The sequence below is a fragment of the Hipposideros armiger genome, unplaced genomic scaffold, assembly GCF_001890085.2.
Source record: "Hipposideros armiger isolate ML-2016 unplaced genomic scaffold, ASM189008v1 scaffold_350, whole genome shotgun sequence".
Lineage (NCBI taxonomy): Eukaryota > Metazoa > Chordata > Mammalia > Chiroptera > Hipposideridae > Hipposideros > Hipposideros armiger.
In genome coordinates this window covers 1,731,213-1,749,626 of record NW_017731700.1, presented here as the reverse complement: position 1 = coordinate 1,749,626, position 18,414 = coordinate 1,731,213, and the positions used below count along the sequence as shown (strand labels likewise).

The following is an 18,414-nucleotide window of genomic DNA, read 5'->3' as shown; positions in this document are numbered from 1 at the left end:
CTGTCACGTATCAGATGTTCATGTATGCATGGGTGTTTTTCTGGGTTCTCTTTTTTGTTCCTTTGATCTGTTTTGGCTCTTGCAAAATCAGTATCACACAGTTTTAGTTTTTTAAATGTCTTGATATCTGGTATAACAGAAGAACAATTTCTTCTTTCTTGTTCTTCTTCAAGTGTTTTGTCTACTTTTGGCATTTTGCTTTACTGTGGGAATTTTAGAATCAGCTTGTCAAGTTCCACATATGCACATAGTCAGTCTCTCTCTCTCTCTTTGTCTCCCTCTCTCTCTCTCTCTCTCTCTTTCTCTCTCTCTCTCCCTCTCTCCCTCTCTCCATCTCTCTCCTGCTCCCCCCTCCCTTCCTCCTTCCTCTCTCTCTCTCTCTTGCTTTCCTGTTATTTTGATTGAGTGCTCATTCAGTATTTAAATTAATTGAGAAAAATTGACATATTTACAATATGAATCTTCAAATCTTCAAATGTGAATTTGCTATACCTTTTCACTCATTTAATTATTCTTTAATGTTTTTCACTATATTTTCTATTCCTTCTAACATTTTGTGAGAATGAATAGTATTTTTTCTTAATTTTCAAACAGCTTTATTGAGGTATGTAATTTACATACGATGAAATTCACCTATTGTAAGCGTTCAATTAGATGATTTTTAGTTAATTTATTGAATTGTACAGTAATCACTACAATCCAATTTTAGGACATTTCCATCTTCCTTGAGGCTGTTTGCAGTAAATCATTCCCATGTCTACCCCAAGCCCCTGTCTCTATAAATTTGTTGTTTCTAGATATTTCATATAAATGGAATCTTGCAATATGTGATCTTTGGAATCTGGATTCTTTCAGGTAGCATAATAGTTTTGAAGTTTGTTCATGTTGTAGCATGTATGAGCAATTCATTACATTTTATAACTAAATAGTTTTCCATTGTATATGAGTAGATATACCACATTTTGTTTATTTCTTCACCGCTTGAGGACATTTGGGTTGTTTCCACTTTTTGGCTATTATGAATAATGCTATGAACATTGATGGCCAGGTTTTTGTGTGGATATTTTTTCATTTCTCTTGATTGAATGGAATTTCTGGGTCATGTGGTAACTGTATGAGGTTGGACAATTAGGTTCGTGAACTTGTTGCAACAATGTTGCTAACCTTTTTGATATCAGAGCGATTATTCATTATGAATTTGTACCAACTGTACAGTTAACCAAGTTTACTATTTGGAAGTGCTGAAAAGGCTGCATGAAAAATTTAGATGACCTGAACTTTTCACCAACAATTGATGGCTCTTGCATCACAACAATGTACCATTTCACACAGCACTGTCTGTGAGGGAGTTTTTAGCCAGTAAACAAATAACTGTATTGGAACGCCCTCCCAACTCACCTGATCTGAGCCCCAATGACTTCTTTCTTTACCCAAAGATAAAGGAAACATTGAAAGGAAGACATTTTGATGACATTCAGGACATCAAGGGTAATACGATGACAGCTCTGATGGCCATTCCAGAAAGAGTTTCAAAATTGCTTTGAAGGGTGGACTAGGCGCTGGCATCGGTGCATAGCTTCCCAAGGGGAGTACCTCAAAGGTGACCATTGTGATATTCAGCAATGAGGTATATAGCACTTTTTCTAGGATGAGTTTGCAAACTTAATTGTCCGACCTCGTATATAACCTTTGGAGGAGCTGCCCAACTTCTCCAATGTGATTACACCATTTTACTTTCTCATCAGCAATGTGTAGCATTCCTACTGCCCTCTATCATTGTCATCACTTGTTATTGCCTGTTTTTTATAGCAGCCATTCTAGTGGGTATGTACTGATATCTTATTGTGGTTTTAATTTGAATTTAATAACAAATAATCTTGGATACTTTTTCATATGGTTATTAGCCATTCATATGTCTTCTTTGATGAAAGGTCTATTCAAGTATTTTACCCATTTTTTTATTTGAACGGTTCCTTTTCTTAGAATTGAGTGATAAGAGTTCTTTATGTATTCTGAATAAGAGACATTAAACGATAGAATATGATTTGTAAATATTTTCTTCCAGTCTGTAGCTTGTCTTTTCTTTTTACTTCCTTAATGGTGTCTTTAGTTTTAATGAAGTTCAATTTATCAGTTTGTTCCTTTATGACTTGTGCTTTTTGGTATCATGTCTAAGAATTCTTCACTGAATTCAAGGTTAGAAAGATATGATCCTATGTTTTCTTCTAGAATATTTAGTTTTAGCTCTTACAATGAGATCTATTATCCATTTTGAGTTAATTTGTATATGTGAGATAAAGGGTCAAAGTTCATATTTTTGTAATTGGATATCAGATTGTCCCAGCACTATTTATTATAAAGACTATTATTTCCCTATTGAATTGTCTTGGCAACTTTGTGGAAAAGTCAATTGACCACAAAAGTAATGGTTTATTTCTGGACACTCATTTTGGTTACATTGATCTATATGCTTATCCTTATGTTCTGAATCTCTTTATCTTTATTGTAAGTTTTGAAATCAGGTAGTATAACTTCTCCAACTTTGTTCCTCTTTTTCAAAATTGCTTTGTTTATTCTAGGTCCTCTGTATGTCCATGTAAATTTTAGTAGCTGATTGTCAATTTTTCTGCAAAGAAGTCTGCTGAAATTTAATAAGAATCATGTTGAATCTGTAACTCAATTTGGGGAAAATTGCCATTTTAATAATATTGAATATTCTAATCCATGAACATGAAATGTTTCTTCCTTTATTTAGATCTTCTGTAATTTATTTCAGCAATGTTTTGTAGCTTTCAGTTTATAAATATTATACTTTTATGAATTTCTAGATGTTTTCTTGATTTTGATGCTCTTGTGAATAGAGTTTTCTTATTTCATTTTCTTTTTTTGTTTTTCTTTATTTTAATTTTTGATTTTCAAAAACAGTTGACATGCAATATTATGTTAGTTTCAGGTATATAGCATAGAAGTTAGACGTTTATATAACTTATGAATTGATCTTCCTGATAAGTTCTCATTTTGTTTTCTGATTGTTGCATGCAAACATATAGACAGTCAATTGATTATTGTATATTGATCTTATATTCTGTGACTAAACTCTTCTATTAGCTCTAGTAGTTTTATTGTCGACACCTTAGGATTTTCTGCATAGACAATTATGTTGCGTATGAATAAAGACAGTTTTACTCTTCCTTTCCAATCTGGAAGTCTTTTTTCTTGTGCCTCCTTGCACTGTCTAGAACCTTCAGTACAATGTTGAATGGAAGTGGTGAGTGCAGACATCCTTTCCTTGTTCCTAGACTTAGGAGGTAAATGCTCAGTTTTTAACCATTAACTCTGATCTTAGCGCTAGTTGTTGTTGTTGCTGTTGTTGTTTAACATGCTCTTTAGCAGTATATTACTTTCTTATGGGTGCTGTAACTAGTTACCATAAACTTAGTGGCTTAAAACAATATAGAGTTTTTCTCTTACAGTTCTAGAAGTTGGAAGTCCTATAAATCCAGTAGTCCACAGGGCTCCCTTCCTTCTGGAGTTCTCTAGAGGAACCTTTGCCGGCTTCTAGAATCCACCAGCATTCACTAGCTTATGGCCCCTTCTTAACATTACTCCAACCTCTACTTGTATCACTACCCCTACTCCTCTGTCTCTGACTCTCCTGCTTCCTTCTTATAAAGACCCTTATGATCACATTTGGCCTACCTACATAATGCAAGATAATCTCCCTATCTCAAGATCTACATCTTAAGTACATCTGCGGAGTCCCTTTTGCCATGTAACATTTTCACAGATTCCAAGGATTAGGATGTGAACATCTTTGGAGGGGCCATGATTCACCCTACTATGCAGATTAAGGATGTTCTCTTCTATTTCTAGTTAGTTGTGGGTGTTGGATATTGTTTATTACTCTTTCCGCATCTACTGTGGTGATCATGTGGTTTGACGTCTTAATCTAGTAATATAATGTATTATAATAATAGGTTTTAGATGGTAAACCAATCTTTCATTCTTGTGATAAATCCCACATATATGTGTATAATCGTTTTTATATGTTTTGGGGTTAGGCTAGCTAATATTTTGTTAAAGATTTTTGTGTCTGTGTTCATGAGGGATATTGGTTTGTGGTTTTCCTTTGCTTGTGATGTCTTTGTTTACCTTTGGTATCTGTCTAATACTGACATTGTAGAATAAGTTGGAAAATATTCTCTCCTCCTCTGCTTTCTGTAAATGTTTGTGCTGGATTGATATTATTTCTTTAAATATTTGTTAGAATTCACGAATGAAGCCACCTGTACCTGGACTTTCTTTGTGGGCAGTTTATTGATTACTAATTCATACTCTACTTATTATAGGTTTATTCATCTCTTCTCTTTCTTTTTGAGTCTGCTTTGGTCATTTGTATCTGTCTTTGAATTTGTCCATTCATCTAAGCTTTCTAATTGGTTGGCCTAAAGTTATTTGTAATATTCCCTTAAAATTGGTTTCACTTCTATAGGGTCAGTAATGATACCTCTTTTGTTTTTTATTTTGGTCACTTTTGTCTTCTCTGTTATTTTCTTGGTCAGTCTAGCTAAGGGTTTGCCATTTTGTTAACCTTTTCAAAGAACCAGCTTTTGGTCTCATTGATTTTTCTCTTTTCTATTTTACTGGTTTATTCCCTAATCTTGATTATTTACTTCCTTTTGCTTGCTTTGTGTTTAGTTTGCGCTTTTTTTTTCTAGTTTCCTCAGTTGGAAGCTCAGCTTATAGATTTGAAACCATTATTCTTTTCTGATATAGGTTTTTAAAATTATAAATTTCTCTCTGAATCCATTAATTTTGATATGTTGTATTGTCACTTAGTTCAAAATATTTTTAAATTTTCTTTGTGAGTTTTTTGACCTATGGGTTATTTTGAAGTGTGTTGCCTAATTTCCTAATATTTATGTTTTCCCAGCTTTCTTTCAGTAGTGGATCTCTAATGTGATTGCATGTGGTCAGAGAAATACATTGTATGATATCAGACTTTAGAAAATTTTTGAGACATACTCCCACATTGGGGCCCTCATGCTAATATCAGCACGGTGGATTCCCTCACACTTTTAAAGTCTACTCTTAAATATCATCTTCTCAATGAGACCTACCCAGACCAACATTAAAATTGCCAACATCAATATTACCACCCCCTGGCATTTCCAATCAGACCATATACTGCTATATTTTTTTCTGTTTCATAGCACTTACTGCCTTCTCACATAACTTTCTAATATAATTCACTTAGCTCTATGAAGGTAGGGAACTTTGTTTTATTTATTCATGTATCTCAACAACCTAGAATAGTGGATGGATCATAATAGTCACTGAAAAAATATTTTTGAGTTTATACATTAGGATTCATCCACTTGGTCACATGTAGCTGAAATGTGTTCATTTTCACTGGAATGTAGTATTCATTATATAAACTTACTACAATTTTATAATTGACTCTTCTTAGATGGAAACTTGTATTTTAGCTAGATTCAGGCTATTAAAAATAGCCCTGATCTAAATATTTTTATTATTGTATCCTGGGGCTCATATGACCAATTTTTTCTAGAGTATGTATGTAGGAAATGGAATTGGTGGGTCATAATATGAGCACATACTCCACATTAGTAAATAATGTCATAGTGACTTGCATTATGGTTGCACATTCCTACCAGCAATGTATGAGGGATTCCTTTGCTCCACAGTCTCACTGATGTGTGATATTGGCATTCTTTTTAATTTTTTGCCAATACGGCAGTTTTCTATTAGAACCTCATCTTCTTCTTAATTAACATTTCCCTGAATTCTAATATGGTTGAGTAATTTTCCATATATTTATCAGCCATGTGTATTTCCTCTTTTGTGAGGCACCTTTTCAACCTTTGCCAGTTTTCCTAATGGTTGTGTTCTTTATCAGTTTTTTGGGCAGCAAAGACCTGTTCCCATTCCGGACTTTTCTACCTCTTTATGGTATTTTTGATGAACAGAAGTTTTTTATTTTAATACAGTTCAATCTGTCAATATTTACCTTTAATTCTTAGTACTTTTGGGGACTTAAGAAATCCTTCCATAGTTATTCTGATACCTTGCTGGTGGAAATGCAGATTAGTACAACTCTTACAGAATGGAATTGAGTGCTATATTGAAAAATTACATACACATTCTACCCTTTCTCAGCAAAGTCACCTCTTGGAATCTATTTCAAAGATATACTGGGAAAATACAAAATCCTTTAAGCACAAAGCTGTTTGTCAGGGCATTATTCATAACAGCAAAAAAGACTGGATACTGACCAGTGTGCATCAGAAGGGAGTACTGGAACAAACTATGGTACACCCACATAATAAGATGGTGTTATCTCCAGTATATATTATTAAGTGCAAAAAAGTAAGTTGTAGAACAGTGTTTGTAGTAAGTTACTGTTTATGTAGGACAGCTGTGTAACTAATGAAATACACACACATGCACACACACACACACACACACACACACACTGTGTATGTGTACCTATTTGCTTAAGTTTTCAAAAAAACAAGGGAGCCATAAAGCCAAAACATAATAAAAATTATTATTTTGGGGAAAGGAGAGAAATGGGATGAAGGGGACAGAGATGGAAGTGAGACTTCTGTGATGGTTTTGCATGATTTAAAAAATTTAATCAGGGGCCGGCCGAGTGGCTCAGTTGGTTAAGAGTTGGCTTAAGAGCATCACCTCTGAGCAACAGAGCCGCTGGTTTGATTCCCACATGGGCCAGTGACGCTGCACCCGAGCTGAGCTGTCGCTGATCTGCCAACAGGTGGCAGGATGGCTCAGCTGGTGTAACAACCAGATTGCCTGTTCCATGGTGGGCTACGCCCACTCACAACTAAGACTGAACTCGGCACCTTGAGCTGAGCTGCCACCCAGATGTTTCAGTGGATAGAGTGCGTGCTCTTAACAACAAGGCTGCTGTTTTGACTCCTGCATGGGATGGTGGCTACGCCCACCTGCAACTAAGATTGAACACAGCACCTTGAGCTTAGAGGCCACGAGCTGCCATCGGGAAGCCAGATGGTGACTGGTGCCCTCCACAACAAAGATTGAAGAACAACAACTTGGCCGGTCCCCTTCCCCAATTCCCCAACACTGTTCCCCTCCCCCAATTCCCCAATAAAATCTTAAAAAAAATTTAATCAAAAAGGGAAAAGAAATCAATCCTTAAAATTCATGGACAACCTGAAGCGGATGAACCTAACCATAAATAAAGTCAGTAGCATAACCATACAGAGAAAACAATTATCTAAAATGAATTTAAAACAATATTTGTACATTTCTAATGGGGTATATTTAAGGACAAAAGTAACTGCAAAGAAAAATAAAAATGCATTCAATGGTTTCATTCTTAATAGTCATATTAGTATTGTTATTGACATTTTAAAATTCTATAAATATATTGTAGGAAAAAGCTAATAAATAATTTTGTTAATATTAGGTGTCAATATTTTAAGCATATGTGAAAAAAGATACAAGTCTAAAATCCAGGAATTTGAGTATAAATCTTATAATCTTAAGTTTGAACTGGAAATACCAGTATGAACTCATGATTTATTTTTCTCTTTAAAAAAATATTCTAGCTTTTTTTTTATAAACCCTGCTTTAAAATTTTATATATATATATATTTTTTAATTTTTTTTTCAATTACAGTTGACATACAATATTATATCAGTTTTAGGTGTACAGCACAGTGATTATACATGTATATAACTTACGTAGTGATCCCCTGATAAATCTAGTACCCATCTGATACCGTACATAGTTATTACAATACTACTGACTATATTCCCCATGCTACACCCCACATCCCCGTGAATATGTTATAACTACCAATTTGTACTTCTTAATCTCCTCCCCCTTCACCCATCCCCCTAATCTCCTCCCCACATCTGGCAACCATCAAAATGCTCTCTGTATCCATGAACTTGTTTCTGTTTTGTTTGTTCATTTATCCTGTTCTCTAGATTGCACATACAAGTAAAATCATATGACATTTGTCATTCTCTGACTTACTCCACTCAGCACAATTCTCTCTCGGTCCGTTTCAGTGGACAAAAATGTCCTAGTTTTGTCCACTGAATAGGCCTAGAAGCAGCAATAACTCAACAACAGTGAACATACCTAGTAACACATTGTGCTTTCTAAATACTAAAAGAAACCAGGGGTCCTTGGAGAAATATTCCAGGTTTGAGTCAGGAAATGTGCAGGATGAGCTTCGGATAACTTGCTGTGCTAGAAAACTGAAAAATAATAACAGAGCCAATTTGAAGGGACTCTCACTACTGGTCCTAAGTGACATAATTTGACCACAAAAAAGAATAATGAGTACATTTAATTGACAAAAATCAAATATAAGAAAATACATGATCTCACAATTAAAAATAATCATTGTCACCATTGAACATTTCTAAGGTACTAACTCATTACTCTCATAGTTGGTAAATAAATGGGAAAAAAATCAAGCATTTATCCTGCCTTTCCTGTGTGAACTGTATATAGGGAAACTAAATAGTTGATGACGGTAAGTTCATTATAGAATTCCAGATAATAAATGCAAAAGAAATAATAGAATTAGGGGTGTTCCATTTCACAACTCTTAATAAATTAATAGATCTAGGCAGTGGTCATCAACGGATGTAAAACCCATTAGGTGAAAGGTGAATTGGAAAACTTCATAATGGAGAGAGCAAGCTAACACCACCTGAATCCACTGATCAATTTCAGCATCACTAAAAATGGGACCACCAAACATTATGTGCCTCATGATGGAATAGGAAGTACACGTCTATCTATGGAGGATTCTTGCCTAAAAATATTGAGCCTGTATGTAATCAAACCTAGATTGGTACTAGCCAATGCAACTTTCTACAATGATGTAAATGGTTTTTTCTTTTCTGCCTGATACGGTATCCACTAGCCACACATGGCTGTTGAGTATTTGAAATGTGACTAGTTTAACTGAGGAACTGACATTTAAAAGATTAAATAGATTTGTGTGATCAGTGGATACTGTAGTCGATAAAATGGTTCTAGATTTAACTGCCAGATTGTTAGGAATGGAGTAGTTAAACAATACCATGAGGAACAATCAGTCAAACCCATTTGTTCTGTGAACAAATGATGTTCCTCTAATAAATCCATGGGATTGGGGGGAAATGGGTTGGAGGGGTGGGAAAGAAGGGATACTGTTTTAAAGTAAAAGAGTCTTAAGAGATATCACAGCGAAAGGCTGGTTTAGATCGTAAATAGAACAACCAAGTGTTAAAAGCTATCTTTGAGATAATCAGGGCCATTTGAATATGAACTTGGTATTAGATGATACTAAGGAATTTCTACTAATTTTGTGAAGTGTGATAAGGTCATACAAGTTACATTTTTCAAATGTCCTTATCACTTAAGTGCATGTACTTGCATGACCCTGAGAGTGAACACCTCCTTGAATTTTGCACCCCAAATGCGTCACTTGCCTCACCATAGTTCCAGCCTTGTTTGAGGTGCACTAGAATAAACTCGCTATATACTGTTGTCATTTGTCACAGGTTTTAAGCACCTGCCCCAGGAGAATTTCTATATCTGAGATCCAAGATTTAATATTTATTAATTGTCAAAGATTGTATTGGTAGGCTTTGTAGAACTTCCCTATCTCTTTGTCTTGATCCAGATGAACCCCAAAAGAAGAGCAAAAGTGATCCCATGAACAACCTGGAGAATTTTTACCAAGAGATGATAATGAAAAAACGTCTTGAAGAGTTCCAACTTATGAGAGGTGAACCCTTTGCTTCCCACTCACTGGTCTCAGCTACATCAGTGGGAGATAGTGGCACAGCTGAGAACACATCATTACTCCAGGACAAGGGAAAACAGGCAGCACAGGGTAAAGGTCCCAGTCTCCATGTGGCAAAAGTTATTGCTAATTCACCTGAGCAGTGTTGGACTGGGCCTAAGAAGCTGACGCAGCCAATAGGATTTGTCCCAGAAGATGAGATCCAGAGAAATCGTTTGTCAGAGGAAGAGATCCGAAAAATTCCTATGTTTTCTTCATATAATCCAGGGGAGCCAAACAAGGTATAGGCTAAACCAAGAAAAAAACATGGGTTGTTTTAATTTAATTTACCTCTACCTAAAGTAATACCTTTAAATTTGCTTTAATTATACCGAAGAATTATGACGTAGGCACGGTGATTGTGTTTTTCCTTGACCTTGACTATTCTTTCTCTGCATACAATGTAAGTAGCATATTTCCTGTGATGGTCTTTGTGGGGTTTTGAGGTCCTAAGCTACCCTTAGGATTTTAAAGAAATCTTGAAGAGACTCTAGTTCATACCTACAAGAAGCCCTGAATTGAAGAACAAGTAACCTCCAATTTCCTAGGGTAGTAATAAATCAAGTAGTATTCATAGGACCACCATATCTGGTAGCCATGGTGCCTCTGGAATTAGTCAGTAAATAATCGACTGTCTGGTTGTGAGTACGGTTTCCTGTTATCACATGAGTTTTCTCTTCAGAATACTGCACCTGGATTTCATATGACATATAACCTAAGTTGCTAGTAGCTAAGCAGCAAAGTGAAACCAGGACTTCTAAATCTTGAGAAATTGGCAAATGTCCAAGTAAGTTATAAATAATCCTTGTTTTATATTTTTATGTCATAGCTATATAGTCATAAACAACATATAGTTTTACCTATTGTAAAACGATATACAACATATAGTTTTACCTATTGTAAAACTATATAGATGAAATCATACTGTACATATCCTTCTACAATTTGCTTGTTTGACTCAATGTACATAATGTTTTTGAAATTTATTTCTAATGATATAAGGAACTACATAGTATTCCATTGTAATAGAAATATAGTATACTTCATTTATCCATTCTCCTGAAGATTTTTCTTTTCATTTTTTACTATTAGACAATTCTGCAATAAACAGTATTGCACAATTAGTCAGTTATAACCTGCAATTTTTAATGAAATGAAATAGAATAGAATAGACAATATCAAACTGTATTCCATAGAGTAAGAATAATTACTGTTTCTTGAAGCTTTTCGTTTGCGTGCATGCCTGTGTGTATGGGAGGGGGGGGATATATGTGTATGGGCCAGAATGTAAAATGCATTTCTTCCTGAGGATCTTAGTCAAAAATGTTGGAAAAAATTGTTCTGTTGCAGTGATTCTCAAATATTAGTGTGCACCAGAATCACCTGGCAGGCTTGTTAAAACACATTGCTGGGCTCCGCCCTCAGACTTTTTTATTCAGTAGATCTGGAGTACAGCGTGAGAATTTGCATTTTCAACAAGTTCCTAGGAGATGCTGTTGCTCCTGGTCTGAGACTGACATTTTAAGAATGACTGTTCTACTTTGCATGCCTAGGAATGGAATTACTATGATATAAGGAATGTATATCCTCAATTCCATGGCCAGAGTTTCAGAGATCTTTTTCACATCCTTGCCAAGACTTTGTAGACTTTTTAATTTTTTTCCAGTCTAATATATTTGAAAGGGATCTCATTGTTTTAATTTGCATGTTCCTGATCTCTAGTGAAATTATACATATATTCACACATTTATAAGCCTTTCAAGAAACTTCTGTGAGTTGCCTGTTCCTTTCTGCCCATTATTTGATTATTAAGTTTTTCATACTATTTATAGAGAAAATGTTTAAATTCTGAAATCAAACCATTGCTGCTTATTTAGCAAATATATTCCCCAGTAGGTGGCTTATCGTTTTAACACTTCTTCTGATGTCTTGAGTTAAGCAGAAGTCTTTCATTTTAATGTAATCATAGCATCAGTATTTTATTTGGTGGTTTGTGCTTTATTGAGACATTTTAAGGAAATCCTTCCCTACAAAGCAATTAGAAAACACAAACGACCAAATAAAAATGGTCAGAAGATATGAATAGGCAATTCACAGAGGAGAAAATATGAACAGCCAGGTAACTTATGAAGTCTCATTAGTAACCAGAGAAATGCAAAATAAAACTATAATGAGATACCATTTAATACCCAGGATGTTGGCATACATTTAAAGGCCTGACCATGCCAAGTATTGGTGAACATATGGAAGAGTAAGAACTCTAATATACTTCTAGCTGAATATAAATGAGTACAACCACTTTCAAGAACGCCATGGGAATATCGAGTAGAATGGAAGGTGTTCACATACTAAAAGTCAACAACCCCACTGCTACCTATCCTAGAGGAACTTTCACACATGCACATTAGAAGATGTTACAAGGATGCTCATTGTGGCATTGTTAACAACATACATGTTCATGAGCAAGAGAATGGATAAAGTGTGGTATAGTCATAAAATAGAATACTATACAATAGAGAAAATGAATAAAATATAACTACTGGTATCAACCTAGATGCAACTCCCAAACATAATGTTGAATAAAAAAAACTAGTTTCAGACTTCTGGTTTCAACTCCAACATGTGAAGTGTTTGGTAGTCACCACTCCGTCTTACAACAAGAAAAACAGCCCAACAAACTAAAAATCAATGACTTTTTCTTCGACCCAGGAGAGAATTGAAGTTCCAGAGCAAACTGCAACCCTGAAATCTGGAGAGACAGGCAATTATGGAAAATCACAGCCCAGATCTGCTTTTAGGAGTGGAAAGCACTGGAGCCATAAACTGGTAGCAATACCTGTGTTAACTTTGACAAATTGCTTGAGGCAGAGTGTAGATTAGTGTTTGAATGACAAACTCTTGGAGACTGCCATCTGTGGGGGACCCACATTTTCATGACTGTCACCTCCAGGAACCCCACTAGGTTCTGAAGTTGAAGAGCCAAGAAAGACATCTCCTGTTCCTGGCATGGGGAAGGGAAAGGTAATCATTTTAAAAAACACCCAGAAATTCTACCTAACAAAGGGCTATCTAGCAAGTGAAACAACTTTACCAAAGCCTTCTCCAGTGTGGGAGAAGGTGCAGGCCCCTCTATCCTTCCTGTCTCATCTAAGAGAGAGGAGAAAAAAATGCCGTGGAACACTTATGAAGGTTACAGCCTGGGGACACAGGCGCACTGAAAGCCTGAGAATTATAGGATTGTAGAATGTCTCCCCTCCCCCACACCTTAGCACCACCTAAACAGGGCTTCAGTATAATAACTGGATTACAACTGAACGACCTGCAAAACTCAGAATCCATTTAAGAAGTTTTTAGGGAACCCCAAAGAAAACGGGAGACAAAAACGGACATGGAAACCAGAAGAAATGGAAACCAGTGATACTTCCAGCTAGAGAAAACATTAAACACAGACCAACTCCTGGCCAGATTAATATAAAACCTCACACTAATGGCCTGTTTACCTCAGTTCCTGTTACATTATACATCAAGTCTGGCTTTCCATAAGAAAAATTACAAGGCATGCTAAAAAATAAACAAAAACAGTCTCAAGAGACAAAACAAGCATCAGAACCAAACTCAGATATGACAGGTTCTGGAATGGTTATATATATATATATATATATATATATATATATATATATATATATATATATATATATATACATATATATATATGATTTGAAATAACTGATCAAGATGCTAAAGAGCCTATTAAAAATAGTACACAACATGCAAAAACAAGTGGATAATGTAAGCAGAGAGATAGAAACTCTAAGAAAGAATCAAAAGTAGATGCCAGAAGTTAAAAGCACTAATAGAAATGATTCCTTTGAGAGTCTCATCGAATCCTTGGGATATGGCTAAAGAAAAATCAATAAGCTTGAAGACATGTCAATACAAATATCCCAAACTGAAATGCAAAGAGAAAAAAGACTGTAAAAAATGGAACAGAATATCCAAGAACTATGGGACAATTTCAAAAGGTGTAACATACACATTATTGGAATACCAGAAGGAAAAGAGAGAGAGGAGCAGAGGGAGAAATATTTGAAGCAAGGATGGCTGAGAATGTTCCAAAATTAATGACAGATACTAGATCACTGATCCAGGATCTGGGATGAGAACAGTGAGCAGAATAACTACCAAGAAATTACACCTAAGCATATTGTTCAAACACAGAAAACTGCATTTGAGAGGAGAAAGTGAAAATCTTGAAAACAGCCAGAGAAAAACACTTTACCTATAGAGAAACAAAGATAAGAATTGCATTGGATTTCTCTTCAGAAACCATACATGCAAGAAGAGAGTGGAGTGAAATATTTAAAATATTGGGGGGTGGGGGAGCCCACCTACCTAGAATTCTGTCCAGCAAAAAGATCCTGCAAAGTGAAGGAAAAATAAAGATTTTTATCAGACAAACAAAAATTGAGGGAATTTTTTTCAGTAAACTTGTCTTATAAGAAATGTTTTTCTTTAAAGCTCTTCAGAGAAAAGGAAAATGATATTGGTTAGAAAATCAGATCTCTATAAAGAAAGGAAGAGCATAGAAGGAATACGTGAAAGTAAAATATTTTATTTTCTTATTTTAACTGATCTAAAAGAAAACTATTCAAAGTAATAGCAATGTGTTAGATAATTTTAGCGTATGAATAAGTTAATATTATAAGGGACAGAAGGTGGAATTAGTGTTTAGCATATATAACTAAGTTATAAGGTCTCTCCACTCTCTGTGGAATGATATAGGGTTAATTGACAGTGGAATTAGATTAGTTGTAAATGTGTATTGCAAACTCTAAGGCAACCACTAAAAATTATAAAAGGAAGCATAATTGATATGCTTAGAGAGGGGTGAAAATGGAATCATATAAAATGATACTTAGTCTCTACAATCTTTTCCAGAAAACAGAAGCAACATAACACTTTCTGACTCATTTTATGAGAAGCAGCCTTAGCTTAATACCAAAACCAGATAAAGACATTTCAATAAAGAAAAACTACAAACCAGTCTGTCTCATAAGCATAGATACAAAAATCTTAAATATGAGGAAAATAAAAATATTTGATTGAAATATTTTGATTGAAAAATAAAAAAATATTGGGAAATCAAATCCAACACTGTATCAAAAGAATTATATATCATGAACAGATGGGATTTATTTCAGGTATCCAAGGCTGGTCCAACATTTCAAAATCAATTAATGTAATCCACCACGTCAACAGGCTAAAGGAAAAAAATCATCAGTACTTCAGTTGATGTAGAAAAAGCACGGCAAAATTTAATACCCATTAAAGACAAAAACACTCAGCAAATGAGGAATACAGGGGAACATCTTCAACTTGATAAAGAATATCTACAAACCCTCCAGCTAAATTGATACTTAATGGTGATAAACTGGATGTTTTCCCCTTTAATCAGAAACAGTGTAAGTATATCCACCCACCCCACTTTTTTTTTGTATTGTACTAGAAGTGCTAGCTAGTGAAATAAAAACAAGAAAAGGAAATAAAAAGCACACAGATTGGAAAGGAAAAAAAATAAAAATGTCTTTGTTCAGATGACATGTAGGTCTATGTAGAGAATCCCAAACAATCAACAACAACAACCTAAAACAACAACTGCAACTAATAAGTGAGTTTAAAGGTTGGAGGATACAAGATTTATATATAAAAGTCAACTTTTTTCCTGTATACCAAGAAATGAAAAATTGAAGTTGAAATAAAAAACACTATTTACAATAGCACCACGAAATAGTGAAATAATTAGGTATAAATCTAACAAAATATGTACAGGATCTATATGCAGAAAATATATATTAACCCTGCTGAAATATTGAAGCTCTAAATGCAGAGATGTCCTGTGTTTAGGGATTGAAAGACAATATTAACGTGTCGGTTCTTCCCAAATTGGTATGTAAACTCCACACTCTCCCAACAAAATCCCAGCAAGCTATTTTGTGGCTATAGACAAACTGATTCTGAGTTTACAGTAAAACCTTGGTTTGCAGCATAATTCATTCTGAAAACATGCTTGTAATCCAAAGCACTTGTATATCAAAGTGAATTTCCCCACAAGAAATAATGGAAACTCAGATGATTCGTTCCACAACCCAAAACTATTCATATAAAAATGATTACAATACTGTAATATAATACAAAATAATGAAGAAAATACAAAATATAAAGAAAAATAAACAAATTAATCTGCACTTACCTTTGAAAACCTCCGTGACTGGTATGAGGGAGACAAGAGAGAGGAGGGTTATTGCGTAGGACGACTTTCACTGTCACTAACGGAATCACTGCCATCTATTGGCTCAATGGAATCTTTTTCTTTTCATGCAACTTTCACAAGGACCCTATCCAATGACACTTGCTTTTGCCTCCTTTTCAGGATTTCGCAGAAATGTGACATTGCATTGTCATTAAACAGAGTCATCGCTCACACTGCTACAGCCTTATTCAGGTGGTGCTTTTCTACAAAATTTTGTGCCATTTCCCACATTTTATACATCTTCCTAATCTCATTTGACGTGAGGGATTCCTCCGCCATTTTCTCCTTGTCCTCTGCAGATGAGATCTCCATAAACTCCAAGCATGGGAGACGATCACCCATAATCACGCAGTGAGAGAGAGAGAGGGAAAGAACCATTGGCTCAGTTGTGACCATGTGATGTTATGCATCACATACTACTCATATTGCAAGACATCACTCTTTTATCAAGTTAAAATTTATTAGAAATGTTTGCTTGTCTTGTGGAACACTCACAAAACAAGTTATTTTCAATCCAAGGTTTTACTGTATATAAAAAGACAAAAGATTCAGAATATCTAACACAGTACTGAAGAAGGAGAATAAGAAAGCTGGAGGACTGACACTACTCAACTTCAAGATTTACTATAATCTAGTAGTTTGGTGCTGCTGGGGGAAAAAAAAGACACATTGATCAATTGTGCAAAATATAGACTCCAAAAATAGACTCACACAAATATAGTGAACTGATTTTTGACAAGGGAGCAAAGGTAATTCAATAGAGTAAAGGATAGTCTTTTCATCAAATTGTGCTGGAATAACTGGGTATCCACATGCAAAAATAAATGAATGTAGATACAGATTTTACATTCTTCAAAAAGCATTAACTCAAAATGGATGATAGATCTAAATATAAAACACAAAACCATAAAATTTCTGGAAGAAAACAGGAGGAAATCTAAGTTAACCTTGTGTTTGGTGATGCATTTATAGATACACCAGCAAAAGCATGGTTTATGAGAGAAAAAAATTAATAAATTAGACTTTGTTAAATTTATAAACTTCTATGTGAACGATACTTTTAAGAGAATCATAAAAAAAGGGCCACAGTAGAAGAAAACATTTGCAAAACACATGTCTAATAAAGGACTTGTATTCAAAATACAGAAAGAACTTTTAAAACTCAACAGTAGGAAAACAAACTACTCAATTATAAATTGGGCAAAAAAACAAACAAAACAGACACCTACCAAAGAAGTTACATATGTGTCAAGCATATGAAAAGGAGCTCATCATAATTTGTTATCAGGGAATTGCAAAATAAAACAATAATGAGTTTCCATTATACGCCTATTAGAATGGCTAAAATTCCCAATAAAATTCACAGTACCAAATGCTATTGAGGATTCTGAGCAGCAGAAACACTTTTTCATTGATAGTGAGAATACAAAATGCCACAACCTCTTCAGGAAGATAGTTTGACAGTCTCTTACAAAGCTCAACATGGTTTTACTGCAAGATCCAGTAATTGTGCTTCTAGTTATTTATTCCAAATTGACTTGAAAACCTATATTCATACAAAAACCAGCATGTGAATGCTCATAGCAGTTTTATTCATAATGGCCAAAAACTTGCAATCAAGATGTTCTTCTATAGATAAATGGAGAATTCACTTGTGCTACATCTATACAGTGGAATATAATTCAGCAATAAAAAAAGAAATTACAAAAAGACATAGAGGGACTATAAATGCATATTAATATGTGAAAGAAGCCAATATGAAAAGACTGCATTTTATATGATTCCAATTATGTGACATTCGAAAACACAAAACTTCAGCAATAGTAAACGATCAATGATTGCCAGGAGTTTGCAGGGAATGGGAAGAGAGGAATAGATGAAGCTCAAGGGATTTTTAGGGCAGTACAATTCTTGTGTATGATACTGTAATATTGAGTGCAAGACATGTATTTGTCAAAGCCCATAAAATTGTACAGCATGAAGAGTGATAATTAATGTTTACAAATATTAAAAAATCATTTAATAGATGGACGAACCCTAGGAAAGAATGCAGACTGACAGAAGAATCCAACTGTGTTATAAATAAGTGAAGCTACCCCCGTGCAAGTTGGGGAAAAGGTGCTGCCCGAAGTATCTTTGGAAATGTGTGGAGTGTGGAGGCAACAGAGAGGCAAACAGAACTGCACGTAATCTCTGTACCCTACCTGATAAGGTTGTGTCCCGTGGGGGTACTGGTTAACAATT

The 18,414-nt window shown here is 34.8% G+C and overlaps 1 protein-coding gene across 3 annotated transcripts in view; it reads left to right on the top strand.

Moving 5' to 3' along the window:
* Positions 1-18,414, top strand: part of RBM41 (RNA binding motif protein 41) — a 58,440-nt gene that overhangs the window by 24,375 nt on the left and 15,651 nt on the right. For all 3 annotated transcript variants that reach the window (XM_019661502.1, XM_019661501.1, XM_019661503.1), the window contains one exon: positions 9,699-10,102. In XM_019661502.1, coding sequence (XP_019517047.1) covers positions 9,699-10,102 — 404 coding nt within the window. The remainder of the gene's footprint in view (positions 1-9,698; positions 10,103-18,414) is intronic.